Genomic DNA, 20229 nt, shown 5'->3' with positions numbered 1-20229 from the left:
TAAGGGTGGTGTCATCTGCATATCTGAGGTTTTTGACACTTCTTCCAGCAATCTTGATTCCAGCTTGTGCTTCAAGTGCGAAGTCAAGTGGGCCTTAGGAAGCACCACTAGGAACAAAGCTAGTGGAGGTTATGGAATTCCAGTTGAGCTGTTTCAAATCCTAAAAGATGGTACTGTTAAAGTGCTGCACTGAATATGCCAGCAACAAAGGTTAGTCTTCGCATCATTGCTCACTCATTGATCAGAAGTGGAACTGTAAAAATAGGGAAAATTGGGGACACAGGAAAATATACATAAATATGGAAACTCAGAGACAGAGATTTTAAAAGATACATGGGAAGTGAATACTCAGGAGCCTAGAGAGCCTCATCCATCCATCACCCACCCATCTACCCGTCCACCCGTCCATCTATCCATCCACATATCCATACACCCATTCATCCATCCACGCAATAACTGAAATGAGCTCCTCCTATTTATCAAGCACTGCCTATGGTCAACACTGTGTGTGCGTTAGTCGCTCAGTCGTGTCCGACTCTTTGCAATCTCACGGACTGTAGCCCGCCAGGCTTCTCTGTCCATGGAATTCTCCAGGCAAGAGTACTGGAGTGGATTGCCATTCCCTGCTCCATAGGAACTTCCCAACCCAGGGATCGAATCCTGATCTCCTGCATTGCAGACAGATTCTTTACCATTTGCGCTACAGGGAAGTCCTGCTCAACGTTGGAGGTACACAAAGACGAAAACGGAAGTCTAAATTGGAGGTGGTTATAGCCGATGTGCTCTGAAAGGGCTCCCGCGAAGCTGGAACACACGGTTTGGTCACGTCGGGGAGATGCATAACGTGAACTCCACCCCACCGCACAGGTATATGGTGGGAGAAACCTGTACACCATAGAGATGCCGAGACCTCCGAGCATCCTAGAGAGGCCGGAAGTGGCTCCAGGAGTGGTCCCACGGCTCAGGCGCCGATTGGGGATGCCGGTGGCAAGAGGGAGGGGCCTGAGTCGCCCCACCTCCAGGAATCCCGGCGTCGCTATCGTCTTCTACCTCTGTGAGTGGGCCTGGTTAGGGAGGGTCGCCCCTCTGCCGGGACCCGGGCGCGGCTGGCGGGGGCGCCTGGGCTCGCAAGCGCGTCAGAGTCCCGCGGAGGCTGACCTCGCCGGCTGCTACCTGCGCGTCGTGGCCGCCCAGGTGGGACGAGCCCGGTGGCCGCTGGTACGGGGCGCGGTCGTGAGTGATGGCCGACCTGAGTATCCCCCACCCCAACCCCAACTTACCCCTCGGGTTCCAAGCAGCGGGCCTCACCGTCGCTTTCTAGGATCGTTGCACCGGCTAGCTTCTGGTTTTCGTCTTCTTTTTGAAAAAGCTGGCAGACCCCAAGCTCAGAACTTTCAACAAGTGTCTGTGTCAAGCTAGACTTCATTCACATTTTTTTTTATTATAATCGCACTTTGTGGAGGAAAGATTACTTTCGCTTGATCACAGATGATTCTGGTTTTCCATTTAAGTGGCTGTATAAGGTTCCCATTTAAAATGAAGGTATTTATAGCTAAAAGATAAGGAGTTTTAAATAAAACACAGTAAGTAAGTACTAGTATCAGAGATAGGGCTTCTCTGGTGGCTCAGTGGTAAAGAATCTGCCTGCTATGCAGAAGACACGAGTTCGATCCCTGGGTCAGGAAGAGCCCCCACAGTAGAAAATGGCAACCCGCACCAGTAATCTTGTCTGGAAAATCCCATGGACAGAGGAGCCTGGCCGGCTACAGTCCACAGGGTCGCAAAGAGCCACACACCATTTAATGAGTAAGCAGCAACAAGGTATCAGAGATACCAGGTGTGACAGAAATTATGAAGGTGGTAAGTGAATGACACTGCGTTGTTCCCCACCTAGCTGGGTCCTCCTACTCTGACCTGTCTTCAGGTCCTTGCTCCAACTCAGCCTCTGTCACCTGCATAATTTGTGGGCCAGTTTTTTGCTTTGTTTTAGATTTTTTTCCTCTCAGCTTGACTAGGGTAGAAATAACGTGTGGCGTTGTGTGATTTTAGGGTGCACTACTTGATGACCTGATGCGCATATACATTGTGAAATGATAAGCGCAGTGAGGTCAGTTAACATCTCCATCACCTCACAGAATTACAATAGTTTTCTTTGTGTGTGGTGAACACTCGAAAGATCTACTCTCACCTGGCGCGCAGGAAGATGGCAGCGTCCAGGCGGAGGTCTTGAGATCAGATCTGCATGGAGTTGGCGTCTGGGTCAGCAAGGTGGGCCCTGGTTCACCCTGGGTGGTTCGTCCTTGGGAGCTGCGGGGTCCCAAAGGGTGGAGGGCGGGGAAGGGGGTGGAGATCTACTCTCCTAGCAGCTTTCAAGCCTGTAATACGGTAATATTACATATGGCCCCCATGCTGTGTATTTGATCCCCAGAACTCAATTATGTCTTGTAACTAGAAGCTTATACCCTTTGACCAGGATCTCCTCATTTCCCCCATCCCCCACCCCCTGGCAACCACTGTCCTACTCTTTCTTTCTATGAGATCAGCTCTTTTAGAATCTCTGTGTAATCGGGATCACCCCAGTATTTGTCTATGACTTATTTCACTTAGCATAATGCCCTCAAGGTCAATTGGTACTGTTACTAATGGTAGGATTTCTTTCCCTTTTTGAGTGGCTGAATAATATTCCATGTGTGTGTGTCTGTGTGTGTATACATCACATTTTCCTTATCCATTCATCCTTTAATGGGCACTTAGGTTGTTTCCATGATTCAGCAATTTTGAATAATGCTGCAGTGAATATGGGGGCGCAGATACCTTTTTGAGATAGTGATTTCCTTTACTTTGGATATATATATAAACGGGTAGGCAAGGTTCTTGACCTCTGAGTCTTTTTCTCATATCTGAAAAGCTGAGGATAATAATTACCTCAGAAGATTGTTCTGAGGCTTCAGTGGTAAACCTTAAGCCCCTCGCCCATAATAAATAGTAAATGCCACCATATTGTTATTTTCATTTTAGCAAGGAGGAAGCAGGATCTGAGACTTTCAGTGGCTTTCCCAAGGTCACACAGGGAATTGATGGGAGAACCAAGTCTAGGACTCAGATTTTCTGATTTATAACTTAAAAAGCTTAACCCTGCCTCCCCACTACCTCTGCCTCTTGGGAGGGGATGGGGCACCTCCTGCCTGCCCTTCTGGAAAATGGAAGGGCCCCTTTCACATTGCAGAATGTGTTAGCTGTGAAAGACCCCACGGGACTCAGGTCACCATAGACTTGGCTGCTTCAGGTCAGGACTCTGCACAGCCCTGAGTGCTTGATGTGGGTGAGGTGTAGCCTGTAGAGTCAGATGCATCTGGGTTCTAGTAGGTACAGCCACCTGCTGTCCCAACTACTGACCTGGCCGTAGTAAATGGGGTTTACCAATTAGTACTTACCTCAGAGGGTTGTTAGTAGCATCAAGGGAAATGATTTGTGGAAAAGGTCTAGCAAGGTGCTCAGCACACAGTAGGTGATTAATGAATGACAGGTGACAGTACTTTGATATGTTTTAAGTGGCAGGCATGCTGACCTAGAAGGGAGGAAGTACAAGTGTAGTGCTTGCAGGTACAACAGCAAGGGGCATGTGAAAGGTTGCAGAGTACATACTGTGTTTGGATTTACCGGGTCTAGGATCTGTCAAATACTCCTCGTTCCTGCTGACTTTCTTAGAGAAATGGCTTAGGTTTGCATGGAGTTAATATGCTAGTTTGGGAAGCAGGTGGAAAATACCGATTATAAAACTATATGATTAACTTCTATCATAAGCATCAGGAATAACTGCAAGACTGCAAGGATCTTTTGTGCAACAAATGTCAGGCAAGTGTATGCTCCTCAGTTCTGTCTCGTCACAACAAAGATTTGGAGTGATGGACATTAAAGCCCTCAGCGCGTCACAGCTGTCGGGTCTTGGATAGACCATGTTATAGCTCTTAGACAAATCAGTGTTACAGCTCTATTTTATTTAGAAAATTGCAGGAAAATCCATCCTCGAGGCGTGAGGGCATGCTGACCCAAAGATGCGAAGAAAAGAGAGTGGGGGAGCGTGACAGCATGTGGGGGAGAGCGAACGCGCTTTGGCTCCTCCTTTTATGTTTTTTCCTCCCCCTGGGGCTGCCCTATGTAAATTGGGCTAGCCCAGGAGTGCTGTTTGTTCTACCTGAGGTCCTCACTCTGGTCCTTGGGCCTTCCTTTGACCTTCTTTTGTTCTATTTTCGTGGGCTTTTCCCTTCCTTATCATTTAGCCACCGCCATTCTGGACTCCTGTTTCCTATTCTAACTAGCTAACATTCCCCCCTCAAGAGATGGGAGGCCCAATTCTTTGGGAATAGGGGCATCGAGGACTTTCTGGCTACTTCCTGCTGAACTGGGATGGTGAGGAGTATTGGGCCTCCCCCTCTTGCTAGTCTCAAGCCTCAGAGTCCTTATAGCAGTGTCCATCTAAGGGTGAGTGATATTTTCCATGGTCAGCTGTAGTTTTATATCTTTGTTGAACTGGCACTGCATGTTGTAGCTTGTTGACCTGGGCAGAGACAAAACAGGTTAGACAATTGATAATACATGGAGCAATCATAAGCAGCATCAATATGGCATAACAAGGACTAGTAGCGGCATTAGCCAATTCCAAATTCACATTGCCAGGATGGCTCAAGTCCCTCCCTGTTCAGGGATCAGAAGATCTATCTCCTGTCTGTTTTGGAGTACAATCCCTGCCAAGCTGTGTTGGCTCTTTAGAGCTATCCTGAGAAATCTTATCCACAGAAACCAGATTTTGGGGGTATTCATTAGAATGGCATCCATTTGTAGTTCTGAATAGGCATCTGAGATCTCCCAGGGGCTCACAGGTATATTGACTGTTTTCTTCTGTTTTCTTCCACGGCTTGACTCGTAAGTAGTGAATCCAGGAGTCATGTCCTGGTACCTTAACTGCTGTGGGGGTAAAAAGTATTACAGGGTAGGGGCCCTTCCATGTGGGCTAGAGTTGAGCCTTTGGGGACCCATCTTTCCAGACTTTAATTAGGACTTGAGTCCCTGGAGCATATAGTGGTGACTCCTTAGAATCTTTTGGGTCCTGGTTCATACCCCACAAGCATATATCATGTTGAAATTGCCCAATGGCCATGGTATAAGACTGAAGGGCCTATACCTCTGGATCTAGGAAGAGGTCATTGACATAAACAAAAGGTCTTCCATGTAAGACCAATCTGTTCCTTAGGGGCAGTAGGGGTGTGGAGGAGAGCTATTGGTAAAGCCTCCTTCCATCCCAGGGAGCTTTCCTGGGTTATCTTTTTTATCGCTGATTTTAGGAATTGATTGGCTCTTTCTACTTTTTCTGAAGACTGAGGCCTCCAGGCACAATAGAGATAATAAGTAATGCCCAATGCTTGAGCGACCCATTGGGTGACCTTAGAAGTAAATGATGTCCCAATGTCACTTTGTAATAACCTGGGCAGACCAAATCTTGGAATGATTTCATGGAGCAATTTTTTTTACCACCTTCTCAGTCCAGGTGGGAAAGCCTTCAGTCCATCCTGTGAATGTATCTATCATGACTAATAGGTATTTATACCCTTGAGAAGCTGGCATCTGGGTGAAGTCCATCTGCCAGTCCTCTCCTGGATAGGCCCCACGTCATTGGACAGGCTGGGCCAGCTGGGGTCTTCAAGCTCCTTAGGGGTTGTTTAACTGGCAAGTGGGACAAGAGAAGACCACTTGCCTTATAGTTGTTTGGAGGCCTGTTCCTCTGAAGGACCTTTCTAGTAATCTTTGGAGGGCCTTTTCTCCTAAATGAGTGGTGGCATGTAAAGAGTTAACCAACTTCCATCGGAGGTTTCCAGGCAGAAAAAGGAGTCCCTCCTTTTGCAACCACCCCATATGATCTTCTTGAAAGCCCTCAGTCTTAGCTTTAAGAGTCTCACCTTCAGTATATTAAGGAGTTTCTGGCAAATTAGTCTGTGAAACTAAGGTGGCAACCCCTACTAGGCCATTGTTCTGTAATGCTGCTCTCTTAGCTGTCTGATCAGCTGCTTGGTTCCCTCTTGCCACTTCTGTGCTCCCTTTTTGATGTCCTTTACAGTGCGAGACTGAAACCTCAGTGGGCAGATGGACTGCCTCCGAGAGTCTAAGAATTTGATCACCATATTTGATTGGGGACCCTCTGGTGGTCAAGTGGCCCCTTTCTTTCCAAATAGCAGCATGTGCATGTAGCACCAGAAAGGCATACTTGGAGTCGGTGTCAATAGCTATTTTTTTTCCTTTTCCCAGCTCTAAAGCTCGAGTCAGGGCTATGAGCTCAGCTAATTGGGCTGAAGTACTTGGTGGCAGAGGCTTAGCCTCTATGATCTCAAAATTGGAGACTACTGCATATCCAGCTCTTCTTTTTCCATCTAAAACAAAGCTGCTTCCATCAGTGTACCAGATTTCCTCAGGATTGGTCAGAGGATCTTCCAACAATCCCTCTTGGGGTTTTGTCCAGTGGTCCAAGGTTTCTAGGCAAGAGTGAAAGGGGAGAGAGCCCTCGGGGATAGGTAGGAGGGTGGCTGGGTTAAGAACCTCACAAGGGGATATAGTGAGGCCTGAATTTTCCATCAGCATTACTTGATATCTGAGGATTCTTTGATCAGACATCCATAAATGACCTTTACCATTTAGGGGTTGTTTTACTTGGTGGCTGGTAAAAATAGTTAGTTTGCCCCCAAAGGAGAGTTTTAAAGCATCTTCTAAGATGATTGCAATAGCTGCAAGATTTCGAAGGCGGGGGTGGCCAGCCTCGGGTGGTTGGATCGAGCCTCTTGGATAAGTAAGCTACAGGCTGGGGCTCAGATTCCAACCTTTGAGTTAACACTCCCAAGGCTATTCCCTTTCTTTCATCGACATAAAGTTGGAATGCTTTTTCTGGGTCTGGCAACCTCAAGGCAGATGCCTGAGTTAAGGCCTGTTTTAGTGTAGCCTCTGCCTTCTTTTGAGGAGTTCCCCACATCAGTGGGATTGAATCATCCCATCCCTTTAAGCTTTCATGTAAGGGCTGGGCAATTAGACCATAGTTGGGTATCCAGATTCTACAATACCAGTTAGCCCCAGGAAAGCTCGCAATTGTTTTCAAGTCGTGGGGGAGGGCATCTGGAGGATTCCTTGTACCTGATCAGAGGACAGCCTCCTGGACCCGTGTGTAATCTGAACTCCCAGGTAAGTGACCTTTGTCTTGACCATCTGTGCCTTAGCATGGGAGACTTTATATCCCATTTCTGTCAAAAAGTTTAGAACCTGAATTGCATGTTTTTGGACAATTTTCTCATCTGGAGAGCAGATTAGTAGGTCATCTACATATTGTAATATTTTCCTGTTAGGTCCCAGGTCCAGATCTAGGAGATCCCGGCTAAGGGCCTGTCCAAATAGCTGGGAGCTATCTCTGAACCCCTGAGGTAATACTGTCCAAGTCATCTGTTGGTGTTTTTCTCCTGGGGCTTCCCCCTCAAAGGCAAAAAGATATTGGGATTCTTTAGCCAGTGGTATGCAAAAAAAAAAAAAAAAAAAAAAGCATCTTTGAGATCCAAGACTGTAAACCACTTGGCACTGGGTGGGATTTCTCCCAAGATTACATAGGGATTGGGTACTGTGGGATGGAGGGGGACTACAGCTTCATTTATGATCCAGAGATCTTGAACCATTTGCCAGGTTCCATCCTTTTTCTTTACTGAGAGGACTGGGGTGTTACACGGCAAACTCGTGGGGACCAATAGCCCACAAAAAAGGAATTTATTTATTAAAGGCTGTAGTCCCTCCCAAGCCTCTCTTTTGAGGGGATATTGCTTCCAGTTAGGAAACCGAGTGGGATCTCGGAGGACAACGATGACTGGTTCAGCTTGGTGGGCTCATCCATGAATCCCCTGGTCCCACACCTGGGGGTTAATTTTGTCTTCCCATAGTTTTTGGTCCCTCCCTATTGAAGAAGGTGTAAAGGGTTCTTCAGTAGTAACCAGGGGCTGTAGGGCTCTAGGGGCTGAAAAGCTTCCCATCACAAGGGTGGTCCCCAGTTTAGTGACTATGTCTCTTCCCATTAAGGGAGTAGGACACTCAGGGACCACCAGAAACTGGTGGGAAAATATTTGTGCGTCCCAGCAACAAAGAGGTGCTTGGGTGAATCTTTTAGTAGTTGTTTTTCCTGTAGCACCCAAAATGGTACAGGTTTGGGAGGAGAAGGCTCCCGAGTAGGAGATCAAGACAGAGTAGGTAGCCCCTGTGTCAACCAAGAAATTCTCGGACCTACCTGCCACATCAGTTGCACTCTTGGCTCCAGCCCCGTGATGGTTATCTGTGACAGGCGGGCTGGCTGGAGCGGGCCACTTCAGTCCTGTTGAACCATCATGAGGGAAGGCTTGGCGCTTGACCTTGAGGCTCTTGGGTCCCATGGGCCCAATATCCCAGTTGATGGCATTTGTAGCAAGCCATTTTAGGACACTTGTCATGGTTTGGACACTCTTTGGCCCAATGTCCTGCCTGTCTACAGATTAGGCATTTGCCTCGTGCCTTGTCCTTCAAGGACTCGGGTGTGCCATAGGGCTTCCCTGGAGGGTGGCCAGCATCTGGGCATGCCTTGTCTCTTTCCTTCTCTCCCTCTCCTGGGCCTTGGCCTCTTTCTCCAGTTCTCTGTTACAAAAGGTATTGGTGGCTGTCTGGACCATCTCCTCTAAAGAGGAAGCAGGGTCCTGCTGCGGTAGCTATTGTAAGTTAATTTCTGATATCTGATGTACATTGGGACAGGAATTTGTCCTTTAAAATCACCTGTCCCTTGTAAGAGTCTAGGTCCAAATTGGTAAACTTTTGGAGGGCCTCTTTTAGCCTTTCCAGAAAGGCAATGGGGTTCTCATTGGGCTCCTGAGTTATTGCTGAGACTGGACACAGTCCCACAAGTAATAGGTTTCCTTCTATTTCCATGGGTGGACTTCCTTAGGTGTGAGTCTTTCTGAAGCTTATCCTACCCAGAACTGTTGCAACCTGATAGCCAGGTGTCCCCGGGTCAGGGTGCAGATCCCCAGGCAGGCTGAGGCATAACAGCCTCCTAGAGATTGAATCCCTGGGCAGGTCGAGGCATGATGGCCTCCCAAGAATTGGGTCCCTGGGCAGGTCGAGGCATGATGGCCTCCCTAGAATTGGGTCTCTGGGCAGGTCGAGGCGTGACGACCTCCTGGGACCCCTGGACTGGCAGACCCCCGAGCAGGTTGAGGCGTGACAACCTTTCGAGGACCAGATCCCTAGGCAGGTCAAGGCAGGTTGACCTCCTGGGACCCCCAGACTGGAGCTGGGCATCCCCAAGGTCTCCAGCATGACCAGTGCTGGGTAAGATTGCTGCTAAGTCACTTCAGTCGTGTCCGACTCTGTGTGATCTCGTAGGATTAAGGGGTTGTAATTTTAACTCATTGCTGGTTCGTCCACTGTGGATGGGAGTAGATATGATGTAAAGCAATCCAAGCCTGTGCCCTGAGATTGGGAAACAGTGTAATAGTCATAAGCCTTATCTTCTTACTGCTTGAAGGGATTGTAAATCACTGATTTCTTTCCCTAGTCCTCCATAAGAGCAGGTTAGGGTGTCTCCAGTGGTAAACATTTTGTTGTCATAGACCCACTTTAGGTAATAACAGAAGTAGTGACAAAGGAGTGGGTTATCTGGCCCTGTTAGGGGCATTACGGTATTTTAATAGTAGGCTGGGTGGAGCAATGTTGCCTACAAGGGGGCAGGGTCCTGATTGTAGGAGTTAGTAATTGGCTTAAGAACAAATTTGTTTAGAGCAACAGACCAAATGTTCCATAAAAGTGGAGTGGAAATTTGATCCGGGGGTATGTTTGTAACTTTAGAAGAAGGGTGGTAAGGGTTTGGGCCCAAACGACTGTGGGGCTAACTCCCAAAGTGGCAAATATTATCCCTGGAAGCCCAGTTGCCTTTGAATGGATGCCAGCTGATGGACTTCTAGCAGGTGTTGTGTGCCCGTCGCCTGCCCTAGCGGGTTCACTGGGAGATGCTGCTGTTGCACATGTTGTAGGAAACATGGAAGATGAAGGGCTGAATATCTAGAGGGGTTGGATATTATACAGTATTTCCCTCCCAAGGGCCACCTATTTTCTGGTTGTCCCTCCATAAGATTGTAGAGGCGACATTGTGGGCCCAGCATTGGGGCTGAGGAAAAGAGCATGAAACAGGAAGGAAGGGGGCAGAGCACAACCTTTGAAAGAATGACATAGCACAAGGGCATAACGTGAACCAATTAAAATCAATTGGGTCCAAGGTGACAAGTCAAATTCAAGTAAACCTTAATCCCCAATCTGTAAGCCAAATGACCCACCCAGAGGTGGCAGGGCAGATCTAAAGCACTGTCAAAAGACAAAGGAGCGGGTGGTTCCCCAATGGTTGGGATGATCCTCCCACTCGTTAGCATATGAATTCACCCCGCTTTCAAAACCTAGCCAGGCCGCATTCCATGGCCCCTACCCTGTAGAGTGTGGCGCTTCTCTCTGAATCTTAACAAATCCACCTCTCACCTATCGCTTTGTCTCTCACTGAATTTTTGCAATAAGACATCAGAGCCGGAGCTTCATGGGTTTTGGCTGGGCTTGAGTCCCGGGAGAGAGCTGAAGGACAGGAGGGAAAAATAGTGGGAAAAACGTGCCAAGGGATCCCCTTCATAGCCTGCCAGAAAATCTGCTAAATACCTGACCTGTGCTCAGTTTTCATTGGCCTGATCCTTGGCACAGAGAAGCTTAAGGACAGAGGAACCCCCACCGGCTTGGCTAACAGCTACTGGGGCTCAGCAGATAGTGCCTTTAGGACATACCAAAGAGTAGCCTCTCCAGAGTCCCTCAATTGAGCCCACTGCTGCCTGTCTTTTCACAGGGGGGTTCGAGGAAACAAGAAACAAGAGATTGTAAAGGAATTAAGATTTCTTTAGGCATATGTCCCTCCAGCCATAGGAGTGAGGACCTCCTACCTTAACCGGAGGTCTTCTGGAATCTGAGACTGAGCTGGGTGAGCTTTCTACAGAGTTCGATTTTCGGTGTCCTGGGTTCTAGCACGATGAGCCTCTTGTCACTTCCCTTGCTTTCGCTGAGTTGGGCTCCTGCTGTGCTTGCGCCTAGGTTGTTTCAGCCAGGTTAAACCCAAGTCACGGCACCATAGATGTCAGGCGAGTGTATGCTGCTCGGTTCCGTCTCGTCACAACAAAGGTTTGGAGTGATGGACGTTAAAGCCCTCGGCGCGTCACAGCTGTAGGGTCTAGGGCAGACCGTGTTATAGCTCTTAGACAAATCAGTGTTACAGCTCTATTTTATTTAGAAAATCGCAGAAAAATTCATCCCCGAGGCATGAGGGCATGCTGACCCAAAGACGCGAAGAGAAGAGAGTTGGGGAGCGCGCTGGCACAAAAAACAGAGAGCGCGCGCTTTGGCTCCTCCTCCTATATGTTTTTCCTCCCCCGGGCCTCCCCTATGTAAATGGGGCTAGCCTGGAGTGCTCTTTGTTCTACCTGAGGTCTCACTCTGGCCCTCGGGCCTTCCTTTGACCTTCCTTTGTTCTATTTTCGCGGGCTTTTCCCTTCCTTGTCTTTTAGCCACGGCCATTCTGGACTCCTATTTCCTGTTCTAACTACCTAACACAAATATCTAGGTAAACGGAGTTTGACCGGGTAGCTGGACAAGAAGATCAGGTGATAGAATTAACTTCCCTGCCACTGCCAGTAAAACTCAAAACTGCAAATACCCCTGTTTGTTATGATTGTGTCAACTTTCCACTTAATGCTGTGCCGTTAATTTTCTTCGCAGATGTGTTTGGCCTTTTAGGTTTTACACCTCACATCCTTTTTACCTGTATCAGGGTGACTCTCCTTATTGTTTCTAACTACTTGTTCATCCTTATGGCTCTGACAGCTTTGTATTAAACGCAGTTAACTTTCAGATCATGTGTGGAATTTGAGCAGCACCATTTCTAAACCCTCTAGCTTCAATACACTTTCCTGATCTCAGTACGAACACAGTTAACTTTTCCCTCCATTCAGTACCTGGGCAGTAATTTAAAACATGCCTTCATAGGATTAAGCTACCTGGATATATTTTTATCTTCCTTTAAAGTAAATACAGTAAATTTTTATCTTTATGAAAGCCATCTTCAGTTCTGCTCACTGTACACAGTAGTGCCTAGATTCGTATGTTGCATTTTAATACCAGAGGGTCAGTAGCATCGTCTTCTTGAACCCTGGGGATGAAGGAACTGTGTGCATAAGCTGAGGTTCTTATTACTGATCCTTCACATTTAATTAGGTCTTTGTAAATCTGAAGTACTCCTAGTCATTTTTATGAGTTTCTTCTCATGACTTCCCTGTGAGATGTCAACTTTATTACCCTCGTTCTATCTTAGTATTATCAAGGGGTCAGGCGGACTTTAAATTTCATTTTTTCTTGTTTATAATTACGATTCCTTTTTTTTTTTTTTTTTTTGGATCGTGTACTTAACCATAACCTGTATCTGATAAAATGATTCCTCAGATTAAATGTGACCCTTCCCCCCCAACCCAGAGGGAAGCAATTACTGAACAAAGCCACATTTTGGAAGAGCCTTAAAGCAATTGAGATTATAAACAGTGGTCTGAGTGCCCAGCCCTGGAAGGAATCAGACGGAAATTAGTAAAGCAGCCACCGTGAAAAATAAAAAATCAGGCAGCCGTTTGAAGGAAAACCACGCAGACCCTCTTTTCTCCCTTCTGGCTTAGTGTTCATGGGAATTTCTTCTGGTTTCCTGTGAAATGTGTTTGCTGCAATTTTTCTGTGCTCGCTGATACAGACAGCTGGAAAAGGAGGAGGTGGCTTCTGGGTGGTAGCACTAATGGCTGGTCATCTATGAAGGTTTCACCAGCCAGGTGGGTAGGCTTCTTTCCTTGCCGTTTGTCTTGCTAAATTATTAATCTTTCCTTACTTCTTACCACTCCTCTGACCCTCCAGTTCAGTCACATAGGTTCTTGCCCCAGATAATTCTGGAATTAGTTGGATGGTAATGAGGAGCAGCATGAATAGGCCTGACAGGTACTCAGAAGCGTTAATAATTTGAATTTGTTCATTCCTGGTGTGATTAATGAGCACATGAACCAGGACTGGCCTGTGGTCTTATGACTGGACGGGAATGTGCAATTTTAAAAACAAAGGACATTGATACACACTGCTGTATTTGAAATGCATAACCAACAAGGACCTACCATATAGCACAGAGAACTCTGCTCAATGTTATGTGGCCGCCTGGATGGGAGGGGAGTTTGGAGGAGAACGTGTACATGTCTATAGATGGCTGACTGACTTTGCTGTGAGCATGAAACTATCACAGTGTTGTTAACTGGCTATACTCCAATATAAAATAAAAACTTTTTTAAAAAAAGGCCAATGAGAGATTTGGAAGAATTTCTTTTTTTTTTTTTCCTTTCCTAAAAAATACTTATTTATTCATTTACTTTCACTGCAGGATCTTTAGTTGCAGCATGCAAACTCTTAGTTGCAGCGTGTGGGATCTAGTTCCCTGACCAGGGGTAGAACCCGGGTCACCTGCAGTGGGAGCACGGAGTCTGAACCACTGAACCACCAGGGAAGTCCCTGCAAAGAATTTTCTGTTGGAAAATTCTTAGCTGGACTCTTTGAAGCCTTGTCCATTTTCTGATTTCCTTATCAGCAAATTCGTGTGAAGATAGAAAAATATCTTAACCTTCCCCCCACCACCCCCGGCATCCTCTTAATGAAAACCATGTAACCAAACAGAACAGTTCTAAAACCTGTAAGTGCTGTTTTGCTTAATGGTGTCACCGTCCTTAGACATCACCTGCTGCCCCTGCCTCATCGTGATCTCAGCTGAGCACACTGGCCCTGCCCCTTCATTACCCCTCACCTAGACTCCTGCAAACCTCCAATCTCTCCCTCTTCCAGGTAAAGCTTAATCTTTGACAAGGACTGAAATGAGCCCGCTGTCCTGGACACCTGCAGAGACTCTCTTGTCTGCAGAATAGAGTGCAGGCTCCCCCGAAGGAATCTTGGTTTCTCCGTTTTGCCTTCTACTTTAATTTGCAGAAGCCTGTCTCCTCTAGCATACGCTTCAGAATGCAGGAATTCTGTCACATTTTGCTTTATGTCATTTTCATGCCAGAACTTTTCTTTTTAGGAGCTAAGTTAAATGAAAATGGCAGCACTGATTGGCATACACAATGACGACTCTTGGACACAACCAGGCCCTGCATAATTTGTGCCCATTATCATTTTACTAAATTGGATGTATTTCACCATGTTCCAAATCATCCATGAATTCTGCAAATACTTGATGGCCATCCACTGCATCCGAGGTTCTGGTGGGGACATGCCAGTGAGATAGGGTGAAGGTTTCAGTTCTCATGGCACCCACGTTCTGCTGGAAGGAGATCAGTCATCAGAAAGGAAACAAATACATTTAGGTCATGAAATGTGCCACGAAGAAAACAAAGCAGCGTTCAGATAAGGGAGAGCTCTTCAGAAACTACCCCCTGCGTCGAGCACCTGAGCAGACCTAGATATTGAGAAAGACGCAACCTGGCAGGGATCTGGCTCGTCGGCGGTTCACACAGAGGTGAAGCAAGGAGTGTGTGTAGGCCTCAGGGCACAGATGAGCTTGGCATCATCAAGAAAAGGGAAAAGTTCAGGGGGGCGGAGCGTAGAGTCCCAACAGAAGAGTGAGAGGAAGTCAGAGAAGGAGGTTGCCACCAGGTCACGGTGGTGACAGTAAGAAGTCTGGGTTGAAGTGTCAGTGACAGACACCCTTCTGTGTCGGGAAGCAGCATCAGTGACAACAAAGTCATGTGATCATGCTGAGCGATAGAATGGACTACAGCAAGTTTTATGGCTGGCTATTCCAAATCCGAATGGGAGTGTCCTGCACTCAGAAAATAATAGAAACATAAGGTCACATATTAAAAGGATGGTAGGGGCATTCATTCTTGATGGATTTTCTTGTAAGCACAACAATGGCAACTGTTTAGTCAGACTTTGGAACTCCAGCTATCCTTCACATCATTTTGCTCAGTTTTCCTAATTTTCTCACCCTCAAAACCATGGAGACAGTCACTGGCTGAATCTTGTCTTCAGCTGTCACACCAACTGATTTCCACACGAATGATCTGGTTAGCTTTACTGGCGATCAAAGCTTCTTAGTAGAGTTATCCAGAAGAATCTGACAAGCTTTGTGTAACCCTGTACTTCTGAGAGACCTAATCATGGTATGTGGGAATGTAAGAGAAAAATTGAATCCCTAGACTCTGGAAGTCAAAGAAAAGGAAATTCAAGAAGTGACATTGGTGGAGTACCTATACTACATCAGACAATTTTTATACACGTTCCCATTCAGTCTCCAGAATCCTGTGAGCTTATTTTTAGCTCCGATTTTTAATGCAGCAACAACTCAGAGGGATGAACCTGTCCAAATGGTAGCACCCTTGGTTGCTTGCAGTCTCCCTAACTATCCACACTTTTAAGTTGTCTCCACTTACTTGACTGAATGAGCAAAAGTGTGTGTGTGTGTTTAAATGCATTTGAGGACCTGCGAGCCTCCTGTTCCATTTCTTCTTAAGTGGAAAGAGTTGAGTGGGCCACTTTTTGCTTGTTTTGTCTTGTTTTTGAAAGAAAAGTGTCTTGGAGCCTTGAAAAAATAATAAATATAATTTTAGCATAGATGTGGAGGGAGGGAGAAGCAAGGCATTGAGTACACACAGTACTTAGAAGATTTCCTGGGTGGGTGAATATGGTTTGCTACATAAAGGACCTTTTTGTCCTTCCCCGCTTTTTTTACTTTTTTTTTCTTCTTTTTTTTTTTTTTTTTTACATAAAAGCCAGTATTAAACTATGCTGCAGTGTGCTGTCTTAAACAAAAGATGTTGGAAATTTGCTTCAGAGTTCTGTCCTTGATTTTTCTGGTGGGTGGGGGGGTGGTGCAGAAAATGACCCTCCCTACCAAATTCGAACAACTTCTTTTCAAAAAGCCTCTAGTGTTTTCCACGGATTAAGAATAATTCTTTCTATTTGGAGAGTGCTTTGTTGTTTTTCAAAACACTTCCAGCTACATTATCTTATTTAACCTTCACACTGACCTTGCCAGGCAGTCAGAGCAGATTACTACTGTTCCTGCTGACACACGGGAAGAAATGTTGTGCAGCCCAAGAAGTGACAGGAGGGGGGTGGGCAGGAGTCAGCTGATGTCACAAAGCCATGACGGGAACCCAGGTCTTGGCTTTTCTTTCTGCTGGAGCACACTGCCCTTTTTGTGTCTATTAACCCCAAGTAGGGGACCATTGCATCGGCAGTTGGGTCAGTAACAGTGGTGCATCTTCCTTTCTTCATAGGTCTAGTTATCTTTGACTGCCACATATGGATTTCCACAAATCTCCGAAGGAAACGGTCCTCATTACAGGAGGAGGTGGCTATTTTGGATTCCGGTCAGTGCATCTGTAAAATATGTCCATGGAAGTATTTTACTGGTAGTTGCTGGGAAAAGTATAGCTTTCAACCCACATTAATGCAGTGTAGACTTTTACTTGTTGGGTACAGTGTAGACCAGGAATGAATCATGCTGCCCACTGCTCAGATTAGGAAATTGAGAACTATAGATACATTCCACTTGAAGAAAAATCCTTTATAAAGCCACTGAATTGGGGTGGGGAGATAGTCATATCACAAAAAAAACAATTTAAAATAATAGCTATTCTTTCACAGTTACATTACCATTCATAAATATTCTGAAGAATAGATGGTGGGTGCTAGAACAGGGGGAGGAGGGGGTTTCTGGTGGCTCAGTGGTAAAGAATCCGCCTTCAATACAGGGAGCTGCAGGAGATGCAGGTTTGATCACTGGGTCAGGAAGATTCCCTGGAGGAGGACATGCAACCCACTCCAATATTCTTGCCTGGAGAATCCCATGGACAGAGGAGCCTGGTGGGCTACATTCCATGGGGTCACAGAGTCAGGCATGACTGAAGTGGCCTAGCATGCATGCATGCCTGGAACAGGGGGCTGGGGGAATGTAATATGTGGACACCACCATCTTTGAAGATAAAGCCTCTCTCTTTTTTTTTTTTTTTTTAAGCCTTTCTCTTTGTAGTTTAAATAAATGTGAAGATGCTCGTTTTTGAATATTTGCATAAGCAAGACTTGTACCAATGAACGTGTAAAGTGAGGAACTCACAGGATAAGCCAAAGAGACTGGGAAAATTATATACTTTTCCAAGGCATAGCTTAATAGTAATTTGATCTAACTTTTACTCTCGTCTTGCAGTCTTGGCTGTGCTCTGAACCAACAGGGAGTCCATGTGATTCTGTTTGACATCAGCCGCCCTGCTCAGACCATTCCAGAAGGCATCCAGTTTATACTGGGAGACATCCGCCATCTCTCTGACATAGAGAACGCCTTCCAGGGTGTCGACGTGGCTTGTGTGTTCCATATCGCATCTTACGGTATGTCGGGGCGCGAGCAACTGAATCGAAGCCTGATTGAAGAAGTCAACGTGGGGGGCACAGACAACATCCTCCAGGCGTGCAGGAAGAGAGGGGTGCCAAGGTTAGTGTACACGAGCACTTTCAACGTCATCTTTGGAGGGCAGGTCATCAGAAATGGAGACGAATCTCTGCCTTACCTGCCCCTTCACCTCCATCCTGATCACTACTCTCGGACCAAATCCATCGCTGAGAAGAAGGTGCTGTCAGCCAACGGTACAGCCCTGGAGAGGGGGGGTGGGGTCTTGAGCACCTGTGCCCTGAGGCCGGCTGGCATCTACGGGCCTGGAGAACAGAGGCACCTCCCCAGGATAGTGAGCTACATAGAGAAGGGCCTGTTCAGGTTTGTGTATGGAGACCCCAAGAGTCTGGTGGAATTTGTCCATGTAGACAACTTGGTGCAGGCTCACATCCTGGCCTCAGAGGCCCTGAAAGCCAACAAGGGCCACATTGCCGCCGGGCAGCCCTACTTCATCTCAGACGGCAGGCCCGTGAACAACTTTGAGTTCTTCCGGCCTCTGGTTGAGGGCCTGGGCTACAAGTTCCCGTCCGTCCGCCTGCCCCTGACCTTCATCTATTGCTTCGCTTTCCTGACAGAGATGACCCACTTCATCTTGGGGCGACTCTACAACTTCCAGCCCTTCCTCACCCGCACCGAAGTTTACAAAACCGGCGTCACACATTACTTTAGCCTGGAGAAAGCCAAGAAGGAGCTGGGGTATGAGGCTCAGCCATTTGACCTCCAGGAGGCAGTCGAGTGGTTTAAAGCCCACGGTCACGGCAGACTTCCTGGGCGTCGTGACTCCAAGTGTCTTGTTAGGGATGGGCTGGTGATCTTGCTTCTGGTTACAGTGGTTCTCGCATGGCTGCTGCCTTCCGTGATCCTGTCGGTGTGAAGGAGGAGCGGCACTGAGGTGGTTTTCAGGAAACATAAGTTTTAAAAGTAGATAATAGATACCTGATGTAAACATTTGGATCTTCAAGTTGCTACTTAGGAATAAATTCTTGGGGGACTTCACCCTGGCTGTCCAGTGGTTAAGACTGAGTTTTCAGTGCAGGAGGTGTGGGTTCGCTCTCTGGTTGGAGAATTAAGATCCCATGTGCTATGTGGCACAGCCAAAAAAAGAAATTGATTCCTGGATTAAGTCTTCCTTTCCTACCTCCCTGCACAAATCCTGAAGGGAGAAAATAGAAACCAGGATAAGTTTGAGATTCAGTTCCTTGGGTCCTCCTCCTTCAGACATGGACAGTAGACATCATTCTGAAGCCCACAGACCTAAACTCCCTCAGATGGGAAAAGTCTTACTTGAATTTCTCAGAAGCCAAAAATGTACTTATTTTCATTCCATATGTTCTGCATTGACTTCACAGAGGTTGAAACACACACTGATATGGGAATGGCAAAATGCTAACAGGCTTGTACTTGTGTGAAAAACACCAAGTTGAACTATGTCCCGACAGCCCAAGCCTCTGAGAAGATGGTCGCTTTTGCAGGGGAGGTGGTTGCTAGTCACAGCATACGTTCTAGGAATGAGTTTTTGCCCTTCATGCCATGAAGGTGTTATACCTGTGTGACCACATGGTAATGTTTGATGTTGAAATGAATAGACCTTTATCTTACCTCACAGGATTTTTTGGAGAGTTAGATTAGACCAGATATATAAAGTGCCACTCACCACACTTACAAGCCATTATTTTTATTAATATTGATTATTATACATTCCTTATGAGGGTTTTCTTCCTCCAGGTATTCTGTTTAGAGGGTGCTATTGCTAGTGACTTTTCTGGAATACCTTTGTGATGTGCCTTCAGAGTCTATAACAAGTGTTCCTAAATATATTCAGTGTTGATAAAGTTGTGGTCTCCAAGGAGAGATTGAAATCTGGGAACAGCTAAAAATCTGATGATTGATGAGAATATTCAAGCTAATGATACCATTTGCAATTAAAAAATAAAGCATAACTCTCAACTAATAGACTGGTTTTCTTACTGGGGAGAATTTCTGTTCTCTGAAGGCCTCTTCCAATGAAGAATGTTCTGAACAATAGTGGCATTGTCCAAGTGCCCACGGGCACCGCTGTGGCAGACATTCAAGTTGTACTGTCACACGGGAACTGAAGTGTAAAGAAGACAGCGTCTTCACCCATGTTGTGATTCCAACTACAGAAAGGACAGCATTCCTATGCTGTAAGGACAGATGGCTATGGAAAGTCATGTTAGATTTGGTCTGAGAGTATTTATAGGAGGAGGGTGCTGGATGAAGAGGCCCTGGTGCATCCTGCCTGGACATTTTGAAAAAAGTGTTCAACTTGATACCAGAGGATCTGCAACCATGAATATCTTGTGTGGTCTTAACCAAGTAACTGTAGCCTCTGTAGGGCCTCAGTTGCCTCCTTTGGAAAATAGGAATGTATTTACCCTTTCTATTAACCCACCTGTTGGCTTCCCAGGTGGCACAATGGTAAAGAATCTGCCTGCCAATACAGGAGACACAAGAGACAGAGGTTCAATCCCTGGGTCAGGAAGATCCCCTGGAGAAGGGAATGGCAACCCACTTCAGTATTCTTGCCTGGAGAATTCCATGGAGAGAGGAGCCTGGCAGGCTGCAGTCCACGGGGTCACAAAGAGTTGGACATGACTAAGTGACTAACACTTTCAGTTTTC

General features: G+C 46.5%; 1 protein-coding gene across 5 annotated transcripts; it reads left to right on the top strand.

Annotated features, from left to right (window-relative positions):
* Positions 1–984: 984 nt before the first annotated feature.
* SDR42E1 (short chain dehydrogenase/reductase family 42E, member 1) lies at positions 985–19538 on the top strand. Of its 5 annotated transcripts, none has more exons than XM_061138199.1 (3): positions 985–1054; positions 16419–16511; positions 17348–19538. In XM_061138199.1, the coding sequence occupies exons 2-3, from the start codon at positions 16444–16446 to the stop codon at positions 18459–18461; spliced, it is 1182 nt and encodes a 393-aa protein (XP_060994182.1). In that variant the 5' UTR covers positions 985–1054; positions 16419–16443; the 3' UTR covers positions 18462–19538. The 5 variants fall into 5 exon arrangements, with proteins under 5 accessions (XP_060994182.1, XP_060994212.1, XP_060994190.1 ...); XM_061138229.1 differs by lacking the exon at positions 985–1054 and adding an exon at positions 1176–1194; XM_061138207.1 differs by lacking the exon at positions 985–1054 and adding an exon at positions 1375–2268.
* Positions 19539–20229: the final 691 nt, after the last annotated feature.

The sequence above is a fragment of the Dama dama genome, chromosome 4, assembly GCF_033118175.1.
Source record: "Dama dama isolate Ldn47 chromosome 4, ASM3311817v1, whole genome shotgun sequence".
In the NCBI taxonomy this organism is placed as follows: domain Eukaryota; kingdom Metazoa; phylum Chordata; class Mammalia; order Artiodactyla; family Cervidae; genus Dama; species Dama dama.
The sequence above is the reverse complement of the archived record's forward strand: the minus strand, read 5'-3'. Positions and strand labels throughout refer to the sequence as shown.

What these genes read in the sequence shown, in the direction of transcription:
- SDR42E1 (XM_061138199.1), top strand. Translation starts at nt 16,444, where the DNA reads ATGGATTTCCACAAATCTCCGAAGGAAACGGTCCTCATTACAGGAGGA. An exon ending in GGTGGCTATTTTGGATTCCG is followed by an intron (nt 16,512 to 17,347) that starts GTCAGTGCATCT and finishes CTCGTCTTGCAG; the next exon opens with TCTTGGCTGTGCTCTGAACC.